Here is a 22,814-nt window from a genome sequence, read left to right on the forward strand (position 1 = left end):
TTGTAGTTGGCCACCAGGTTTGCACACATCTCAGGAGGGATTTTGTCCCACTCCTCTTTGCAGATCTTCTCCAAGTCATTAAGGTTTCGAGCCTGACGTTTGGCAACTCAAACCTTCAGCTCCCTCCACAGATTTTCTATGGGATTAAGGTCTGGACACTGGCTAGGCCACTCCAGGACCTTAATGTGCTTCTTCTTGAGCCACTCTTTTGTTGCCTTGGCCGTGTGTTTTGGGTCATTGTCATGCTGGAATACCCATCCACGACCCATTTTCAATGCCCTGGCTGAGGGAAGGAGGTTCTCACTTGACGGTACATGGCCCCGTCCATCGTCCCTTTGATGCGGTGAAGTTGTCCTGTCCCCTTAGCAGAAAAACACCCCCAAAGCATAATGTTTCCACCTCCATGTTTGACGGTTGGGATGGTGTTCTTGGGGTCATAGGCAGCATTCCTCCTCCTCCAAACATGGCGAGTTGAGTTGATGCCAAAGAGCTCGATTTTGGTCTCATCTGACCACAACACTTTCACCCAGTTCTCCTCTGAATCATTCAGATGTTCATTGGCAAACTTCAGATGGGCCTGTACATGTGCTTTCTTGAGCAGGGGGACCTTGCAGGCGCTGAAGGATTTCAGTCCTTCACGGCGTAGTGTGTAACCAATTGTTTTCTTGGTGACTATGGTCCCAGCTGCCTTGAGATCATTGACAAGATCCTCCCGTGTAGTTCTGGGCTGATTCCTCACCGTTCTCATGATCTTTGCAACTCCACGAGGTGAGATCTTGCATGGAGCCCCAGGCCGAGGGAGATTGACAGTTCTTTTGTGTTTCTTCAAATTGCGAATAATCGCACCAACTGTTGTCACCTTCTCACCAAGCTGCTTGGCGATGGTCTTGTAGCCCATTCCAGCCTTGTGTAGGTCTACAATGTTGTCCCTGACATCCTTGGAGAGCTCTTTGGTCTTGGCCATGGTGGAGAGTTTGGAATCTGATTGATTAATTGCTTCTGTGGACAGGTGTCTTTTATACAGGTAAAAAACTGAGATTAGGAGCACTCCCTTTAAGAGTGTGCTCCTAATCTCAGCTCGTTACCTGTATAAAAGACACCTGGGAGCCAGAAATCTTTCTGATTGAGAGGGGGTCAAATACTTATTTCCCTCATTAAAATGCAAATCAATTTATAACATTTTTGACATGCGTTTTTCTGGATTTTTTTTTATTTATTCTGTCTCTCACTGTTCAAATAAACCTACCATTAAAATTATAGACTGATCATTTCTTTGTCAGTGGGCAAACGTACAAAATCAGCAGGGGATCAAATACTTTTCTCCCTCACTGTACATTTAGTTTTTCATGTCAATGTGCATGGTTTAAATACATATTATAAGATAATTTGGGTTGTGTAAATCATTGTAATGAAACATCTAATCTATGAAGTTCAATTAAACAGTCTTTCTCTTGAAATACAAGCAAAACATTAGTCAGAGAAGTTCCCAGAAGCCAATCACACAGTGCTGTGTACTCTCGGTTTGAGACGCTAAAGAAGTAAAGTGATTCATGGTACCATTGCAGCGGTAGCCTGGTAATTCTATGAAAGATGTTGGGAGTTATTAGGCCCTATAACCATGTCAGTGAGGTAATTAAACCATACCTCAGTAAATAGGAACACTTCGAGTCATCCATTTAATAGATTCGGGATGTGCCTTCTAATTGGAATTCCATTCCACAGCTTGTGAAATTTATTTCAACGTTATTCTCTGATCGCTAATTATATTCAATATGCTTTAACGATATCCAATGTGCCTACTAATTATTTCCTATTACGATCAACCACAAACCTGTGAAATGGAAGGGATATTAAAAGGGGAATTTGGATCGAGGTAACACCGTGTTGGTCCTGAAGCCAAGGCCTAATACGAACTGTATATTCCTTTATGTGAGGCTATGTTTCCCTCACTATGTGGGAAGGTTTAATCTTACTGGACCTACGGTAGATGGATTTTCTCCCCCGACTCTTTGAATTATTGCCATTGAAGAATTCCTCATGCTTAATAATATTGTTTAAAATTCATGGGGCCTTTTACAGCTTTATTACCACTAGAAAGCCACTCACACATTGTATTTCAAGGACAGAATTGTATTTCTGCATCCAGCTGAGTAAATGGCAAGACTGACATTTTATTCCAACATCGATACAATAAAGAAAATCAATGTAGCCTTATGCTGTGCTATTCATCAGGCATAATCACCAGGAATCAATCCATTACTGTGGTCATTGTTTCAATCATAATGCCACTTTACTGAATGTTGATGTGGAGTTCAATTCACACCATTTCTTATGGTCAATTTTTCAACCTTGTACCAAACAAAACCCAGTCCCTGGACTCCACACTCTTAGAAAAAAAGGTGCTATCTAGAACCTAAACGGGTTCTTCGGCTGTCCCCATAGGAGAACCCTTTTTTGTTCCAGGTAGAACTATTTGCAGTTCCGGTTCTACATGGAACCCAAAATGGTTCTACCTGGAACCAAAAAACGGTTATCCTATGGGGACAGCCAAAGAACCCTTTTGGAACGCTTTTTTCTAAGAGTGCAGGGAAATGCTTTTAAGCACTTTACAGTTGAGTTGAAGGAAGTGAAAGTGTATCAAAGCTTCAACTGAAAACTATGAAATTAGGCTTCAAAATGCTTCTCATAATATGTTTCAGGCCTTCATTATCCCACTGTAAATAGTATTTTTTTTGTCTCTTCTTGTCTTTCCTATATCATATATATAACTCTTATTTTATTTATTAGATTTTTATTTTATTTTATTTAATGTAATATCTTATGTTGTTCTTGTCTATTACTGTTCTGTACTTTGTCATGTATTTGTATGTTTTATGTGGACGCCAGGAAGAGTAGCTGCTGCATGTGCAGTAGCTAATGGGGATCCTAATAAACTAAACTAAACTGATTATTATGAAGAGCAAACTTTTTTACCAAATCAAATATGAAGAAAAACCACTACTAGTTCCTGAACTCCGGCAATGTGGAAGCAGATCTATTGCCTTCAGCTGACTCTTTGGCAGGCTTGTTGTCTCCTACGGCACACTAAATCTGATTTGACAATTTCACAGATCCCAGAGCAGCTGCTCCTCTTTATTAACCACATGTTACCTTCATTATCCGCTTGTTTTTAGCTCCGCTTTGCATGGAGGTGCCCACATGCATGTTCATAGCTGTGACTGTGGGGTTTATAGGGCCTTTAAGTGTTGTTATGAGCACTGATTTGGTGGGATTAAGAACTGATACAAGGGAGAGCGATTGATGAATAATTCAACATTTACATGTTGTGACAGTCATGGAATATAAAACAACAACAATAACTCTTACCCCAAAAAACTCTAAGGAGAACAACGAAAATACCACAAAATAACAGCTGAGGTAATAATACAAGTCACACGTTACATTTAAATAGGTATGAAATTTAATCAACCACATTAGTTCAGTTCAAAATACTTTTTTCAACAACAGTGCCAACTGAAGAATTATCCACTTCACAATCACTTGAAACTTTGTAAGTTGTCGTTATAGAGATTCTGGATCTGAAAAAATATAAAACACAATAAGTCATGAGTCACTAACATGAACCTTCTACTTCAACTAAAGCACTCATCAACAACAACTTTAACATCATGGGCAAACCATTTTCAATGTAGCCTGCTTTATAGAGAAAGACCTAAAGTGGTTCTTTACCGGACAGTTTAGCTGAATTGTTTCCTCAGATCAGAAGCCTCTGCTGCCATCTCCTCCTCTGTTCTCCACCTGGAAGGGACGTCCTCATTCTCACGGTCATGTTTCTGGAGCTGCACATAGATACATCACATAGTCCTTTACATTACTTTACTAAAAGTCTACTAAACAGAGGCTACTAGTTCATGAACAAACACCTGTATACCCAGACTTACCCGCACATACGCACACACATAGTCACCTGTTTACCTCAGTAACTGGAGGGAGAAATTGAAACAATTCCTTTGATGAGTATGCACCGGTGAATAAAAAAACTGTTTCAATGTAGCAGAATAAACAAAGCTGTTGACCAGGGGTTAGCAGAAACATTAGCACCCGATAGTCTCTGTGCACCTGACTGTTCCACCAGATTATAGAATATAAAAGATGGATGCCCAGAACAAAAACAACGACAACCTCACCCCTCATTTAGTCTTTTCAGACACAATCAGAGTTGACGTTTGAAATATAAACGTCTCGCCCTTCCAACAAGGTAAACAAGAGGAACCCATTATGGTTCATTGAGTATAGCCATGGAGGGGAAAATGTATGACTGTGACAGATTCTGACACCCGCGCCTGTTGTTGCTGTTTTTGTAACATTCGTAGATTTAGAGGGAAACAATGTACTTCATCACACTAATGCCTCCCCCAGGACAGAGGGGCTGACATGCTGAGGTTTGGAAGGTGTCGTCATTTTAACTGCCAGGGGGGGTTGTTTATAGTGTAAAGCTGCATGCAATACATACCCTCTCCCAACCATAAAAGCCACAACAGCAGGGGGTGGTTTTCAACTGCTATGGTTTCATATTGGGATCTGTCATATGTGGCTATTGTTTAGATGATGTTAAGATGCAGTAAAGTCCTCAAGGCTAGTATACAGTGTTCAGAATGAGATGTCTTTCAAGCCACACGAAATACATAAACATAAACAGTGCAGAAAGCTTGCACTGTTTGGTGATATTGCTTTTTATGTCCTTGAGTTATTTTCACAGCACATCTAACATGTTTGTGGCATGCTTTGTTAGTCTAGGTAAAAAACGATGCCATAAAAATACCCACCAGTTGCAGATAGCTACTGTAACAGCAAGGCACAGAGGAGAGGGATGCTTTATGTTCTCAGAGAGCTAGGCAGTAAAATGATTCAACATGTAATAGATGTCAATGTTTCCCCGCTTCCTCTCTAAACCGTCTGGAAGCTAAAACACCAGGGGGTCATTATTTCAATACATCTTCTCCTTCCAACACTGACAAGCGCTGTTCTGTTTTGTTGCATATTCTTTTTTGTTATATGGACAAACAGAATATGACCCTGGCTTGAAAGCTTGTCGGATTGGGTCCTGTAGAAAGCAGGAGATGGCAAGTGGGAACATGGGGACATGGGGGTCATCTCTCTAGGGCCCTTGGGAGTCATGCTAGCCCCTCTGCTAGGCTAGGCTGGGCCCTCTGACTGTTCATGTGGGTTATCTGGGACCACACAAACATACTGCTCAAACCCCAGACAAGCCTTATCTCAGCCCATCACACTGTATTAGGATCTAGTCCATTTACCTCACAGGACATTGTTACAGCAACTGGAGGATGACATTTTGTTGGGAAGGAGTTAATGGGGGGAGTGGTGGGGTTGGATGTAGTCAGAGATTTTGTAAGCTTCAAACGTTGAACTGAAATGGCTTTGTAGGCTCACGTAATCCCATAAGACATTACAATGTATTTCAAGCGTAGAAAACTCACATCAACATCATATTTCGCTGTAAGCAAAGGAATGGGGGAAGGAAAGATGTGTCTTTCTGATGTTGAAGCTTTTCTTTTTCTGGTAGAAAATTCATTTACAGTAAGATGAATTGCACACAGTTTTAGTAAGGCATAGTCAACTTATCAGAGATTTATAATGCGTGCAGCAAGTCACATAATTTGTCCCAAATTGATTTTCATGGGGACATTACGTATTTATGGAGCTCAAATATATTGGGTCCTTGCAACACAAAATACCAGCTGACACCTCAGATTATGTCATTAGAGACACTAATATGGCAATTTAGCCCTGAGCTGGTGACTAGCCTCTAATCATTTACTTGGGCCTCATACATCATATTATATCAAGGCAAAACAATTATTTCTAAGATACAGTAGTTTCTTAGTAAGTTAACATGGGCAATCTTCAACAAAAATTGGCCTAAATTGTTATCCTTTTACTTAATTGTGTTGATTCACAGGGCACACATATATTGAGTAAAAGCTGAATTGACAACAGCATGGAAAACTGGAGGTTTGCAGAACAATAGCTAATAGCATGCAATGTAATGTAATCATGTAATATTAACAAAGACTTGTCTCTGACTTTATCTGAATCATCATCAGGCTGATCAAGACTTAATCAAGTATTTTTGTTCTCCATCTAAAAATCTCCCACACAAATGCTGACACAACAACTGTAATGTCATCGAATTTTGCAGTGCTAATTGTGTCTCTTTGAGAAAATACAAAGCACCGAAAAACAAGAGATATTAATTCAAGTAAGACACTTTTTTGGCAGAAAAAGCATGGAATAGGATATAGCCTTCGTACAGTATCTCTTCTTCTTGGCATTGGTTTTCCCAGTATTTTATAAACTGTAACCTTCATACAACTTAAGTTCTTCATAGTTCATTAGACTGTTGAAAACAAGTTCCTTCACTTGTACATTATAAGATCTCAGCATGTCCAAGAAAACAGCAGCACAATTAGCAGCATGGTGTGTGTGTGTGTCTGTGTATGTGTGTGTGTGTGTGTGTGTGTGTGTGTGCATGTGTGTGTGTGTATGTATGCATGTAGAGTGGTTGGTCTTCCTGCTGTTCCTCTGAGAGAAGGGAAAGCCGATCCCCTTGTGTCCTCACTAGCAGCTGTGCGGATGTCCAAACACACACTGGTGTGTGTGAGAGTGTGTGTGTGTGCCTCTCCTTGAGGGTCTATGTTAACCTCTTTAGTATAGCCCCACTTCTCCGTAGTGAGCCTGAGAATTTAGACACAGAAACCCTGCTAACACTGTCAGTGACAAATGTGCCCATGAATACTAATGCTGGAGATGACTCGCAACATGGCCACAACCGGCTGTAGGTACAGTACAGTACAGTAGCTGGCTAGCTGTCTCACAGTGTGTCAAAGAGCTAATACCTCAACTGTCTGTTCACATTGGCGGGAGCAGCATGTGTGAATTGTCCCCCCCCATGGCGGCTTTTAATGTATCAATTTATGCCCTTATTAAAGAGATAAATGTGGAGCCAAGGAACATAATGGGTTTTGTTGGAGCTCCTTAACATTTAACACAGCACTCCAGTTAAAGGAGACACACCTCCGCTATCAGCATGGCTCTTCACTACGGGACTCTGACATACATGCTATGGCATTACAATGTCACACTAGAGGTCATCTAATAATTACGTGTGAACAAAAAGGACTTCAGAAGACAAGCTTTTGTTCAGAGGACAAGCTTTTTGCTCTCAGCGCGAAGACATCCTCCTCATTAAAAAATGTGTCACACCCAATTTACTCATAAATGGAAGTTTGTGGAATTCAAATCCCTCCGGGTGCATCAAGGCTTCTGAATAAATAAGGAAAACTGGGTTTTCTGGGGAACATACAGTGCCTTCAGAAAGTATTCAGACCCCTTGAATTTTTCCACATTTTGTTAGGTTACATTTTGTTAGGTTTCCTCATTAATCTACACACAATACCCCATAATGACAAAGCAAAAACAGGTATGAAATATTACATTTACATAAGTATTCAGACCCTTTACTCAGTACTTTGTTGAAGCACCTTTGGCAGCGATTACAGCCTCAAGTCTTCTTGGGTATGACGATACAAACTTGGCACACCTGTATTTGGGGAGTTTTGGCAAATGGGCTGTCATGTGCCTTTTACAGAGGAGTGGCTTCCGTCTGGCCACTCTACCATAAAGGCCTGATTGGTGGAGTGCTGCAGAGATCGTTGTCCTTCTGGAAGGTTCTCCCATCTCCACAGAGGAACTCTAGAGCTCTGTCAGAGTGACCATCAGGTTCTTGGTCACCTCCCTGACCAAGGTCCTTCTCCCCCAATTGCTCAGTTTGGCCGGGCGGCCAGCTCTAGGAAGAGTCTTGGTGGTTCCAAACTTCTTCCATTTAAGAATGATGGAGGACACTGTGTTCTTGTGGACATTCAATGCTGCAGAAATGTTTTGATACCCTTCCCTAGATCTGTACCTCGACACAATCATGTCTCAGCGCTCTACGGACAATTCCTTCGACCTCATCCCTTGGTTTTTGCTCTGACAAGCACTGTCAACTGTGGGACCTTATATAGACAGGTGTGTGCCCTTCCAAATCATGTCCAATCAATTTAATTTACCACAGGTGGACTCCAATCAAGTTGTAGAAACATCTCAAGGATGATCAATGGAAACAGGATGCACCTGAGCTCAATTTCGAGTCCCATAGCAAAGGGTCTGAATACTTATGTAAATAAGGTATTTCTGTTTTGAACTTTTAATACACTTGCAAACATTTCTAAAACTCTGTTTTCGCTTTGTCATTATGGGGTATTGTGTGTAGATTTCTGAGGATTTTTTTCTTCATTTAATCTATTTAAGAATAAGGCTGTAACTTAACAAAATGTGGAAAAAGTCAAGGGGTTGAATACTTTCCGAAGGCCCTGTATGTCAATACAGAGAAAATAAAAACATCCAATAAATCCGTCAACATATTTACACAAGATTCAGGACCCAGACCTCTTCATCCCCCATACAATTCAAAGATCTTAACATTTCAAATGGTTTAAATCAAATATATAGTTATGTTTATTGAGTTATTGATAATTCATGGTTCTAGTCTCTAGAGTCCTAGCCTCCCATTTAACCTTGGAGACCATGATAGAAATGGCAGATGCAAGTGCATATGTTTTAATCTCCACTGGTAATTACCTTTGGCAATCAGCTTCTGCAAGACACATTTCCATTCTTTGGTTTGTATTTTGAATAGTTTGAATGGTGATTTCACATGAGATGACTACTGTAGCTCACCTCTTGTACCATTCAATTTCACTCCTAACTCTCTCTGATTGATTCAGTTATGTTGGGTTTTCAAGATATGTTTGGATTAGGGTTGCAAAACTACCGGTAATTTACCAAAGTTACCGGAATCTTCAGTAATTTAGGTAATTAACAGAAAATCTATGGCAATCTATCGTAACTTTGGTCCTTTATACTTGAATAACTTGTAAGAAATGTATTCATATATAGTATACATTTTTTTATATCTGTGTCCATATTGTCCACGAGTTTCTAGTAAATATACAATATTGTTCAAGAGAAAAAAGCCTGATTAATGAAAAAAGCATCTAATCAACAATGGCATTATTTTCAATGAACTCCAACTACTGAATTTTCTTCACAACTGCCACCAGTTCGATGCCGAAACATTGACAACAAATACATACTAACATAGTAAAAATTTTTTTTCTTTGTACAGATATATAGAAAGGATATTTCATGCTGAAACCCTCATTTTAAACACTAATGGTATTCACTAAATTGATGGTTTATATTTAGGATAAAGTTTTACAGCTTTGTCATTCCGAAAACATTTTTTATTTTACATGTGTTAAGGCCACACAGAGGGCCAGAGATAATTACAGACACGTGATAATCTGAAGTACCAAAAAGGGCCACTAGATGTCTTGTGATAGATTACATAAAATCCTTGAAAAATACAAAAAAAAACATTCAAGTAACTTTCGAAGTTACCCTCTCTTTGCAACCCTAGTTCGGATAAATTGGAATCACAAATCAGGCTATTGGCAGCTTATTTAAATCATTTGGCAATGATTGTGTTTGTTGTGTTAAAATACTACACAGCATCCACTTATGTAATCAAAGTGCCATAGTTGATAGACAAATTGTAGTCGGTAGACAAACTGCCAAAATTCAAATATACACTGTAGCCTGAACCATATTCGTGCTGTTTGCTATCAAGACAGTTACAGTCATCGTTGCAGGATGTAGGCAGCACATCAACCTACATTTTAAGTTAACATTAGACAATGTGTTTGGGAACCACAGAAGTAAAGTGTAACACTAGAGAATGCACAAGCTTGCGAAACAGTAAAAGCTGGCCCACTCAAGTAAAGAAATTTATAAACACCGACCTCAGAGACAGAGAGGGTCCACTTTAGAATATAATTATAATTATTTACAACTGTACCATAGGGTCTTATTACAAGTTACACAAGGACAAATTGTATGACAGCGACAAAAAGTAAGTACTAAATAGGATTCATGGAGGATATAAAATAAAAGGAGAAATGTTAAATATGAATGATAATGAACTTACAGATCTAGACTAGATATGGTTGCTGGGGGCAAGGATATTACACATTTCCTCCAAACCATAACATTTTAATTGCACTGCCTCCTTGAATGATGCAAGCTGGTGGCTACTGGTAGGAGTTAGTGTGGCAGCATGGGGGCAGCAGTGTTGGATAATAGTGTGCTGAAGCCTCTTACATCAGAAACAAATACACTATATGCATTCCACAACTAACATCAGTTGTGTGCATGTAACTTCCAAACTGTCCAACATACAGTATTTTAAATGAATGTGTGATTATATAAATTAATATGCAACCATCTCATATTAGTCAGTTGGTTTGAACAAGGTGTTTACAGTGCTTTACATACAATTTGCACTCAAATATAAAGATTCTACTCCTTATGTATTTTTCCAAGCTTCACTGATTCTACCTTCTGTTTGGTTTGTCAGTCACATATTCTGGCCAACAGTAAAAACCCAGGAGACAGAGAGAGACAGAGTGAGAGGAGAATTTCACATAACCACAGTAAGAATAAATTGCCCTAGCTTCTCTCCTCCTGTCTTTCCTCTGTGACTGAAGCCATCTTGATGGCATGTAAAAACATTTTAGCAGCTGGTGCGGTAATTACCCAACAAAAATAATATTCCCCATATTTTTTTTTTTATAACCTTTTTCTGACAGGCTGTCAAACACGCGCCTCTATTCTCAGACACACTGATTAAGCTCGAGAGGTTCTGTGATGCGGACCCATTAGACGTTTCGAGAGAACACATGCAGAGATCCTATTGGCTTCCTTCTTGGCCACCCTCCCCGTACACTTGTGCTCCCCTGCTGAGACGGCCACAGGAGGGGCTCAGCACACGGCCTGTTGTTGAGAGAAGCCAGCTTTCATATGAGATCTCAGGTTCAGGTTGCAGACTGCACTCCAAGTACAGTAGAGTACAGTCACATGGTGCCAGAGAGAGGGCTCATCAGACACCCATGAGAGAGAGGGCGTGTGTTAGGCTAGGGAGAAGAAGACATGGCACAGTCGCATAATCTCAACTAGAGTACATGCTTATGAATCATAGAAACATACAGCACAGTATAATGGATTATATGATTATGCCAAGAGTTGGCAGTTGGACAATTATTATCACAGCATGTTGGATAGCTGGAAGACGCTACACTGCCTTTGGAGTGCACTTTATGATTTTAGTATTTCTGTGATAAAACTTCAGGGAAAAATATAAATCTTAACAATCTCAATGAGGAAATCAATTGTTGCCGATACAATGTTCTTCTGCAATGCACTGTATAGTAGGCATTTGTACTGTATTGGAGGTGAAGAGACCCTGATAGTATAGCTCTGTATGAGGCCATAGAAAGAGTCTACAGCTCTTTCAGAACAATCAGGGATCCATCTCAAAGTCAAGTAGGTAATATCATATTGCACGCAGAGAGAGGAATCAGACTTGATTAACCCCTGGTAACCCCATGTTCTCTTGTGGGGACTCTGTGTCATAGCACATGCAGGGCAGGACCCCATAAGTCAGACAAAACATGCTTTCATTAAGCACTGACCTCAGGGTCGCCGTGACCTCAGAGTCATCCATGGTTTTAGCAGAGAGGAGACCGCTAACGTGTCATCTGTAGAAACTGTATGTTAAAGATCATCAACTAGATTCAGCCGCAGATTTTTTCTTGAGCGGATGGTCGGGGGCCGGAACATAATTTGTATACTGCAAATTGATCGCAAGAAGCCCAAACAGATATAATATTAGACTAAAACATAATAATTTAAAATGTTGCTTACAGTTGTATACAATCACGTGTCTTTCTATTATGCGTAGGAATACTTGGGAACAGATTTCCAAACTTAACATTTGTCACGCTCTGGCTCCGGGACTTTGTGTGTTGAGCCAGGGTGTGTTCGTTTCGTGGTGTTTTGTTTGGTTGGGTGGTTCTATGTGTTGTATTTCTTTGTTGGGTTCAATGACTCCCAATCGGAGGTAACGAGTGTCAGCTGTCGGCTCGTTATCTCTGATTGGGAGCCATATTTATCTGTATGTTTTCCTGTGGGTGTTGTGGGTTTTTGTTCCATGTTCTGTCAGTTTAGCAGAGGACTTCACGAATCGTTCTTGTTTTGTTGTTTTGTTCCAGACTTTGAGTTAATAAAGTCATGTTCACTCAACGCGCTGCGCTTTGGTCTGTTCATTCGTCAGACGATCGTGACAGAAAAACCCACCATAAAAGGACCAAGCAGCGTGTCCAGGAGCAAAGAGACTGGACATGGGAGGAGGCGCCTGGTAAGGAGATCGAGAGGCTGGCGATGGCCCAGGTGGGCAAATCGTGGTCCTGGGAGGACATGCTCGGGGGCAAGGGACCTTGGGGGAAGATCAAGGCCCTGGCGAGAGAGAGCAACGGCGTCAGCAGGGTCATCGTTGGAAGGACGAGAGGCAACCCCAAAAAGTTTTTGGGGGGCACATGGCTTAGGCGGCTGGGCAGCAGGAGGCTGCCACAGGGGAGACGTGGAGAGAAGGCTATCGGATTACGGGAGCCATTGGCGAGTAGAGGAAGGGAAGTTGTTGCGGCACGGCGTGAGAGACTGATGTGTGTTACCAGTCCGGTCCGGCCCGTTCCTGATCCCCAGTTAAAGCCAGTGGTGTGTGTTCCCAGTACGGACCGGCCTGTTCCTACTCACGCATCAAGCCCACGGTGTGCGTCGCCAGTCCAGCCCGGCCTGTTCCTGCTCCACGCACAGAACCTACGGTGTGCGTCGCCAGCCCAGCCCGGCCTGTTCCTGCTCCACGCACAGAACCTACGGTGTGCGTCGCCAGCCCAGCCCGGCCTGTTCCTGCTCCACGCACAGAACCTACGGTGTGCGTCGCCAGCCCAGCCCGGCCTGTTCCTGCTCACGCACAGAACCTACGGTGTGCGTCGCCAGCCCAGCCCGGCCTGTTCCTGCTCCACGCACAGAACCTACGGTGTGCGTCGCCAGCCCAGCCCGGCCTGTTCCTGCTCCACGCACAGAACCTACGGTGTGCGTCGCCAGCCCAGCCCGGCCTGTTCCTGCTCCACGCACAGAACCTACGGTGTGCGTCGCCAGCCCAGCCCGGCCTGTTCCTGCCACTCGCACCAAACCTACGGTGCGCGTCGCCAGCCCGACCCGGCCTGTTCCTGCCACTCGCACCAAACCTACGGTGCGCGTCGCCAGCCCGGTCCGGCCTGTTCCTGCCACCCGCACCAAACCTACGGTGCGCGTCGCCAGCCCGGTCCGGCCTGTTCCTTCTCCCCGCACTAGCCCTGAGATGCGTGTCCTCAGCCCGGTACCTCCAGTTCCGGCACCACGCACCAGGCCTACGGTGCGCCTCAGACGGCCAGAGTCTGCCGTCTGCCCAACGGCGCCTGAACTGCCCGTCTGCCCAACGGCGCTTGAACTGCCCGTCTGCCCACGGCGCCTGAACTGCCTGTCTGCCCAACGCCGTCTGAACTGTCCGTCTGCCAAGCGCTGCATGAACTGCCCGTCTGTACGGAGCCTGCAAAGCCGCCCGTCTGCCATGAGCCTTCAGAGCCGTCCGCCAGACCCGGGCCGCTAGAGCCTTCCGCCAGACAGGATCAGCCAGAGCCTTCCGCCAGACAGGATCAGCCAGAGCCTTCCGCCAGACAGGATCAGCCAGAGCCGTCCGCCAGCCATGAGCAGCCAGATCCGTCAGCCGGCCGCGAGCAGCCAGATCCGTCAGCCAGCCATGAGCAGCCAGATCTGTCAGCCAGCCATGAGCAGCCAGATCCTTCAGCCAGCCATGAGCCGTCCAGCCAGGATCCGCCAGAGCCAGCCAGCCAGGATCCGCCATTGAGTCCGGTGCTGTCCCTTAGCCCGGTGCTGCCCCTTATCCTGGTGCTGCCCCTTAGTCCGGTACTGCCCCTTAGTCCGGTGCTGCCCCTTAGTCCGGTGCTGCCCCTTAGTCGGTGCTGCCCTTTAGTCCGGTGCCGCCCCTTAATCCAGTGGGGTTTAGTTGGGGGGTGGTCATGTGGAGGAGGCTACGTAAGCGGGTAGTGACTTTGGTGGGGTGGGGACCACGGCCAGAGCCAGAACCACCGCCGAAGAGGTATGCCCACCCAGCCCTCCCTTGTTTTGCCTTATTGAGGCGCGGTCGCAGTCCGCGCCTTTAGGGGGTACTGTCACGCTCTGGCCCCCGGGACTTTGTGTGTTGAGCCAGGGTGTGTTCGTTTCGTGGTGTTTTGTTTGGTTGGGTGGTTCTATGTGTTGTATTTCTTTGTTGGGTTCAATGACTCCCAATCGGAGGTAACGAGTGTCAGCTGTCGGCTCGTTATCTCTGATTGGGAGCCATATTTATCTGTATGTTTTCCTGTGGGTGTTGTGGGTTTTTGTTCCATGTTCTGTCAGTTTAGCAGAGGACTTCACGAATCGTTCTTGTTTTGTTGTTTTGTTCCAGACTTTGAGTTAATAAAGTCATGTTCACTCAACGCGCTGCGCTTTGGTCTGTTCATTCGTCAGACGATCGTGACAACATTACTTGTAGCTGATTTCCTGGTGTTTTTACAGTCTTTTATGTCCAACAATGAATACATTTTTTGTATATAATAATTTTAAAAAATGCTCAGAAAACTTGGGGGGCCAAATAAAACCACCCACGGGCCAAATTCGTTTGGGGAACCCTGCTGTATGTCCTTTACAGGCACAGGCCCATGCAGGGGCCAGCACTACAGCTTGTCAAATGGAAACGAGCAGATTCCCAAATGAGACTGGGTGACTTAAAGAGATGACACCTGGGCTGTCCCTCAAACTGCTGACTTCTTTATCCTTCTCTCTTTCCATCCTTCATTGTCTTTACTAGAACATAATGTCTCTTACTGTGTCCTCTCTGGTCCCTTGCTCATTTGGTGATGGTGAAATAAGATTTCATGTACATGGCTCTCCACCTCGAATCACAACAACCTCTCGACAGTCATGTCAGCATACAAGACTACCTTATCATGAGGGACATGCCCCACACCATGTAATTACTTTTTGCTTGATTGAAAGTCAGTATTTTTCTTGTTGTTCAATTTATTTCCATAACCGCAGGGTAGACCTGGTGTATTTCATAGTTTGATGACATTTTCCAAGACGGCATATTTCCAAGATAAGAAAAAGTTACTGTTTTACGCACTGACGTGATTAACTTACACATTGACCCAGAGTTGTGACATTTTAAAACAGAACAAGTAGTACTGTTGAATGATAGATACATGTTAACCACATGTACAGTTTGACTAGAACAGGGGTTCCCAAACTTTTTGGGACCCACTACCCCATTTTGATATCTGAAAATTCTCGCGACCCCAACCATGTGAAGAAAAATATGTAATTAACAGCCAATGTTTACTTTTTTATTTGGGGCTATGGCAGTCAATTGAAAAACATTCTAACAGTATTTCTGGTTGTCTTCTCAACTCACTATCACATACTTTTAATGTGGGGCTATGACAGTCAATTGCAAATTAGTCTGACATAATATCTCTCATCTCACAACCGCTAATGAAATGGGTGTGCTTGATGCATGTCGCGTCGGAGCTTCTCAAAGTCAGGGGGCGTGGTCGACAGTGCGCACCTCATCTCTGCTGTCACATCCAACCTGGATCGATATTCATTAGAGTTACCAGCCTCAGAAATTGCAGCCCAAATAAATGCTTCACAGAGTTCAAGTAACAGACACATCTCAACATCAACTTTTCAGAGGAGACTGTGTGAATCAGGCCTTCATGGTTAAATTGCTGCAAAGAAACCACTACTAAAGGACACTAATAATAAGAAGAGACTTGCTTGGGCCAAGAAACACAAGCAATGGACATTAGACTGGTGGAAATGTGTCCTTTGGTCTGGAGTCCAAATTGGAGATTTTTGGTTCCAACCGCCGTGGCTTTGTGAGACGCGGTGTGGGTGAACGGATTATCTCCGCATGTGTATTTCCCACCGTAAAGCATGGAGCAGGAGGTGTTATGGTGTGGGGGTGCTTTGCTGGTGACACTGTCTGTGATTTATTTAGAATTCAAGGCACACTTAACCAGCATGGCTACCACAGCATTCTGCAGCGATACACCATCCAATCTGGTTTGGCCTTAGTGGGACTATCATTTGTTTTTCAACAGGACAATGACCCAACACACCTCCAGGCTGTGTAATGGCTATTTTACCAAGAAGGAGAGTGATGGAGTGCTGCATCAGATGACCTGCCCTCCACAATCCCCCGACCTCAACCCAATTGAGATGGTTTGGGATGAGTCGGCCCTCAGAGTGAAGGAAAAGCAGCCAACAAGTGCTCAACAGACTGTTGGAAAAGCATTCCAGGTGAAGCTGGTTGAGAGAACGCCAAGAGTGTGCAAAGCTGTCATCAAGGCAAAGGGTGGCTACATTGAAGATCTCAAATATAAAATATATTTTGATTTGTTTAACAGTTTTTTGGTTACTACATGATTCCATGTGTGTTATTTCATAGTTTTTATGTCTTCACTATTATTCTACAATGTAGAAAATTGTAAAAGTAAAGAAAAACCCTGGAATGAGTAGGTGTGTCCAAACATTTGACTGGTACTGTATAGCGAACAAAAGTCAGTGCATGGGCATCTCGGCCCTCACAGCTAACGTCCATTTGGAGAGCATAAGCTGGGGAGTTTTTGAGTCATTCAGAGTTTCCCCTTGATTGCTAGCATACATTCTTCTTTTAAAAGTGTTATCTGACAAAGGTATTGATGTGAGTTTCTGTGCCTCTGCCTGTTTTCACAATATCAATTGCCACTGGTAATATCAAAGTCTCTGCAATAGTGTGTGGTTTCGTAGCGTAGCAGGCCTAGCCATTCACCGTGGGAAAGATTCAAGTGCAAAGGTCAAGGGTGGCCTTTTCCCATGATCTAAGGGCACTCTGGTTGAATTTTGTCTTTTAGATTTGAATAAGTTTCATTTCGATTTTTAAGGTTAACCACATTACAATGATTTTGAGATACAAAAACGAAATTATAATATATATATATTTTTGTATATACACTACCGTTCAAAAGTTTAGGGTCACTTAGAAATGTCCTTGTTTTCGAAAGAAAAGCACTTTTGTTGTCCATTAAAATAACATCAAATTGATCAGAAATACAGTGTAGACATTGTTAATGTTGTAAATGGCTATTGTAGCTGGAAATGGCTACAATGAATTTTTAATGGAATATCTACATAGGCGTATAGAGGCCCATTATCAGCAACCATCAGTCCTGTGTTCCAATGGCATGTTGTGTTTGCTAATCCAAGTTTATCATTTTAAAAGGCTAATTGATCATTAGAAAACCCTTTTGCAATAATGTTAGCACAGCTGAAAACTGTTGTGCTGATTAAAGAAGCAATAAAACTGGGCTTCTTGAGACTAGTTGAGTATCTGCAGCATCAGCAATTTTGGGTTCAATTACAGGCTCAAAATGGCCAGAAACAAAGAACGTTCTTCTGAAACTCATCAGTCTATTCTTGTTCTGAGAAATGAAGGCTATTCCATGCGAGAAATTGCCTATGTAGATATTCCATTAAAAATCAGCTGTTTCCGGCTACAATAGCCATTTACAACATTAACAATGTCTACACTGTATTTCTGATCAATTTGATGTGATTTTAATGGACAAAAAAAAATGCATTTCTTTCGAAAACAAGGACATTTCTAAGTGACCCCAAACTTTTGAACGGTAGTGTATATATTTTTTTCTCAGGATTTTGGAAATTCTCCCACGACCCCATTGTCATATCAGGCAAACCCACATGGGGTTGCGACCCCTAGTTTGGGAACCGCTGGACTAGAACAAGCATTGCTTTAAGTGCACAATGATTCACTGTAGTAGCTACGGACAATACAAACATTTTGCTTTGGGACCCAGATAGAGACATCCGTACTGAAATTGTATGGAGTGGCAGTCATGTTAGTCAAAGAATAGACTGTCAACCCTCTACTCACTTAGAGGTCTCCCCCTGCAGACAATTTCTCGCTCACGAAAGAGAGAACCCTTCATTTAGTTTAGTTTAAAGAAAATCCGGCAGCTCAATTAAACTCCATCAAACGGAATCTCTGAACCCTCTGACTGTTTTATTAATTTGTCTCTTTCTGGATTCCCCTTTTTGATGAAAGGGATAAAACCCACATGATACCAACTTCAGGAACCCTGGGATGAATGGTTAAAGAGGCATGCCCCATTTGACACAGATTACTATTACCATCACTTCAGTTATGTAAGGAACGCCACATCTGTAAGGAACACCACACTGTGAAGACACCATCCCTGTGATGTTCTGATTCCCAGGACAGGAGAAGAGGTACTCTGTGAAAAACCTTCAGGAGGGGGTAACATTTGCTATAGACAGGCTTTGATGGAGCTAATGAATGAAGTGATGTGGCATGTGTTTCAATATGTACGAGTTTGAGTGCTGTTCAAATGGGCCCTGGAAAGATTCTTATACTGAAAACAGTTGATATGTTTTTTTAACAAGAAAACTTCTGATATTATGATTGATTGAGATGCATTTTAATGTTATTTATTCACTGGTTCTAATTTGAATTAAAATAGTGAACACCCTTCTTCCAACAATACAAATGGTTTTCTTATTTTGGTGGGAAAATAAGTAGTGTAATGCCTCATAATCAGGAGGATGGTGGGAAATGCAGAGATGATATGATTAATTATATTTTTAGTGAACATTTCTCACACTTACAAATTACTATCCTTTTTATTTGGAGGTGTTATGAATGTATCATACTGTACCTTGTTAGAAAGTTAGTGACATCTTTAATATCTTCTCAAGAGTTAGTTTCCATAATATAATGACATTTCTCTGCACCCTTTTGATAATGAAAGTCTGTAGCAAAAAAACTAAAACATTCAGGGTGGCCAGTAGTCAGAAATTAATAAAGTCTGATAGCGTGCCTTCCATGTAGAGAACACAAAGGTTTAATGGGGAAATAGTGCTTTGATGAAAACGCTGATATCCCCATTTGGATGTCTTCAGGAGCCAACTGGCTGACTGGGGGACAGTTCTGACTTTTATCAAAGACCTGACCTTCTACGTCTCTCTCTCTCTCTGTCCCATCATCTGACCACTCTCTCTCTCTGTCCTGTCATCTGACCACTCTCTCGCTCTGTTCCATTATCTGACCACTCTCTCTCTCTGTCCCGTCATCTGACCACTCTCTTTCTCTGTCCTGTCATCTGACCACTCTCTCTCTCTGTCCCATCATCTGACCACTCTCTCTCTCTCTGTATTATCTCTCCCTCTGTCTCTCTCTCAGATCATACACTTGCTGTCTTTCTTACAATCCATATTAAACAGTACCCTGGCCTGTTATCCTCTCTGTGTTGAAGTAATGATTTGTGCTCCCAGAAAGTTGCCTGTCGCCATAACTGTCATTTACTTTAGCGGTAAGCTACCCCTCAGAAGGACTGGATTACCTAGACAGACAGACAGTCAATCTGGCCCCTCACTGAACTCTCTCAAGATGCCACATTGATTTTAGAATGAACGTATTCTGTCTCATTTAGGCCTGCCATCATTTATTCACGGTTTGCAGGTAATTTTTTTGAAAATGTGAAACGTCGCTACATAATGAGCCAAGAGTTTCCTGTCTTAATATAAAGTGATCACATTGTGACAGAATAAATACACAGACTAGAAATTGTGTTTCTGGCTCAGTGACAGGCAAGGACATTACAATTAATCCCTCCACAAAAACATCCTCCCGTGACAAAACTTAGTGAACAGAAGTTAGGTAAATATGAAAATACACAGTGACTTTAGAATATACACACAGTAAGTTAATGAGGAGAACTCTTTGCTATTATATCCCCATCCTCATGGAGAGCTTGGTTATTTCAGTAGTGTTGGCTAGAGGCCAGCTCTTATGAGGAGGAGGGATTGGGAAGGGAGGAGAGTGGTCCCTGGACTGGTCCCTCTGGATAGTGACAGGGGCTCTCAGTGGACTGCTGGACAATCTGGTGTGTGTCACAACAACCTGATGCCCTTCTTGGCCCATGAAAACTAATTACTCAGCGTGACAACTTGTATTGCTCTCCTTTTTTTCTCTAGCCCTCCCTCTGAGAAGCCAACAGGACTTTTGCGGTGGTTTGGTAAATGGGGACATAGCTACTACAGGAACCCACAGGTGCTAATTGAGCCAGTGCTGGTTCTTGGTGCTCACTTCCCTTTCCACCTTTCAACAAAGGCACCAGTATTGACATTGAAGTTGTGCCCTTCCTGTGATACACTACATACAAAAGTATGTGGACACCTGCTCGTCGAACATCTCATTCCAAAATCATGGGCATTAATATGGAGTTGGTCCCCCCTTTGCTGCTATAACAGCCTCCACTCTTCTGGGAAGGATTTCCACTAGATGTTGGAACATTGCTGCAAGGTCTTGCTTCCATTCAGCCACAATAGCATTAGTGAGGTCGGGCATTGATGTCGGGCGATTAGGTCTGGCTTGCAGTCGGCGTTCCAATTCATCCCAAAGGTGTTCAATGGGGTTGAGGTCAGGGTCCTGTGCATGCCAGTAAATTTCTTCCACACCGATCTCTACAAACCATTTCTGTATGGACCTCGCTTTGTGCACAGGGGCATTGTCATGCTGAAACAGGAAAGGGCCTTCCCCAAACTGTTGCCACAAAGTTGGAAGCAAAGAATCATCTAGAATTTCATAGTATGCTGTAGCGTTAAGATTTCCCTTCACTGGAACTAAGGGGCCTAGCCCGAACAATGAAAAACAGCCCCAGACCATTATTCCTCTTCCACCAAACTTTACAGTTCGCACTATGCATTCGGGCAGGTAGCGTTCTCCTGGCATCCGCCAAACCCAGATTAGTCCGTCGGACTGCCAGATGGTGAAGCTTGATTCATCACTCCAGAGAACGCGTTTCCACTGCTCCAGAGTCCAATGGCGGCAGGTTTTACACCACTCCAGCTGATGCTTGGCATTGTGCATTGTGATTTTTGGCTTGTGTGCGGCTGCTCATCCATGGAAACCCATTTCATGAAGCTCCCGACGAACAGTTATTGTGCTGACGTTGCTTCCAGAGGCAGTTTGGAACTTGGTAGTGAGTGTTGCAACCGAGGAGATACGATTTTTACGCTCTACGCACTTCAGCACTCGGCGGTCCCATTCTGTGAGCTTGTGAGGCCTACCACATCGTGGCTGAGCCTTTGTTGCTCCTAGACATTTCCACTTCACAATAACAGCACTTACAGTTGACTTACAATAGCAGCTCTAGCATGGCATATATTTGACGAACTGACTTGTTGGAAAGGTGGCATCCTATGACGGTGCCACGTTGAAAGTCACTGAGCTCTTCAGTACGGGCCATTCTACTGCCAATGTTTGTCTATGGAGATCGCATGGCTATGTGCTCGATTTTATACAGCTGTCAGCAACGGGTGTGGCTGAAATAGCCGAATCCACTCATTTGAAGGGGTGTCCACATATCTTAAGGTCTTAACTCCTGACATACCTGTGCTGCCCTGCACATCCAATCTTTCTATTTGGCACTTAGACTGTCTGTTTTCTTCACAGAGAAGGTATGTCACAATGAAAGTTTTGTTTTTAATGCAGTAATAGCTGAATAGAGAGGCTGAGTGCATTGACTAAAATTGCGGGTACACACATGCACAATTACATTTACAACAGCTTGCAGTCATACTAGGCCCAATGCGTTTGCTGAAAGAGCTAAATACAGGACCGCAAGGGGTTACATTGTTCTGAAAATCTATGTTAACCTCCTGCACTTTAATTTGCATAATAATATCAAACATTTTGCAGACACGGCTTATACATATTTAAGCACTACTTACGGTTGTACGGGCACACAGTTTGTAATATCTTGCTGTACAGCTACTGCCTGGGTCCTTATATAAGTCAACCTGACAATTTTTAGATTATTAAATATTCACATCAGCTATTGTCTCCAAGACTACATGAAGATCCATTACATTTAATGATCCCAAATTCTAAACCCTGCAACTATGAACCAACAAACCAATTCATTTTATTAATGTAATATTAATCTACAGAGTTATCTAGAGAATATACCTTAATATTGTTATTAAGGTACATTTTGAATTCTTAACATTCTCTGAAGTAGTCTTTGCTTAGAATAATGTATTCAACAGCAAAAATGAGCTAAACAGCTTTGCCCTTCCCAATCAAGATAGAAATTATCTTAAATTGACCACTAATGGACTACAAAAGCCAAGTTTACAGCACATTTAGGTGATGATAAAGAAACCCTAAGAGCTGCTATTAAGATTGACATTTGAGTTTGACGTTAATTTTTGCAATGACATGCTTGAATAGCTGTGGTGATAAACACCAGATGTCCAGACAGATGACGCTTTTCCGGGAAGAGAGCTCAGTGCATTTGTGGGTATATTAGAGAGAAATCAACACTGCTTGCTTGTGTACCTACTCTATCTTTAATGATCTCCACCAGGAGAGAGCGGCTGCCTCCTAAATGACTTGCATTTGAACAGAAGGGATTTGATCAGCACACTACAATAGTGACTGAAGTGCCACAAAGCTGCTGTCAATGGAAAAATAAAAATCCTTAACTCTGCCTCCCGAAAGGAATCACATCTCATGCTAATCTCTTGACAGGTACAATGTTCAAACAATATGCAGCTGAGTGATGCGCGTGTGGCCGTAAAGTCAACTTTGTCCACCCTCATGGCACAGGCGG

At 42.8% G+C, this 22,814-nt stretch overlaps 1 protein-coding gene across 2 annotated transcripts in view; it reads right to left on the reverse strand.

Annotated features, from left to right (window-relative positions):
* Positions 1 to 3,448: 3,448 nt before the first annotated feature.
* Positions 3,449 to 22,814, reverse strand: part of fhit (fragile histidine triad diadenosine triphosphatase) — a 364,201-nt gene continuing 344,835 nt past the window's right edge. For both annotated transcript variants that reach the window (XM_041887646.1, XM_041887645.1), the window contains 2 exons: positions 3,730 to 3,839; positions 3,449 to 3,578 (listed from right to left, as the gene is read on the reverse strand). In XM_041887646.1, the coding sequence (XP_041743580.1) occupies positions 3,738 to 3,839 (102 nt within the window). In that variant the 3' untranslated portion in view covers positions 3,449 to 3,578; positions 3,730 to 3,737. The remainder of the gene's footprint in view (positions 3,579 to 3,729; positions 3,840 to 22,814) is intronic.

This window comes from Coregonus clupeaformis, chromosome 10 (assembly GCF_020615455.1).
Source record: "Coregonus clupeaformis isolate EN_2021a chromosome 10, ASM2061545v1, whole genome shotgun sequence".
In the NCBI taxonomy this organism is placed as follows: Eukaryota; Metazoa; Chordata; class Actinopteri; order Salmoniformes; family Salmonidae; genus Coregonus; species Coregonus clupeaformis.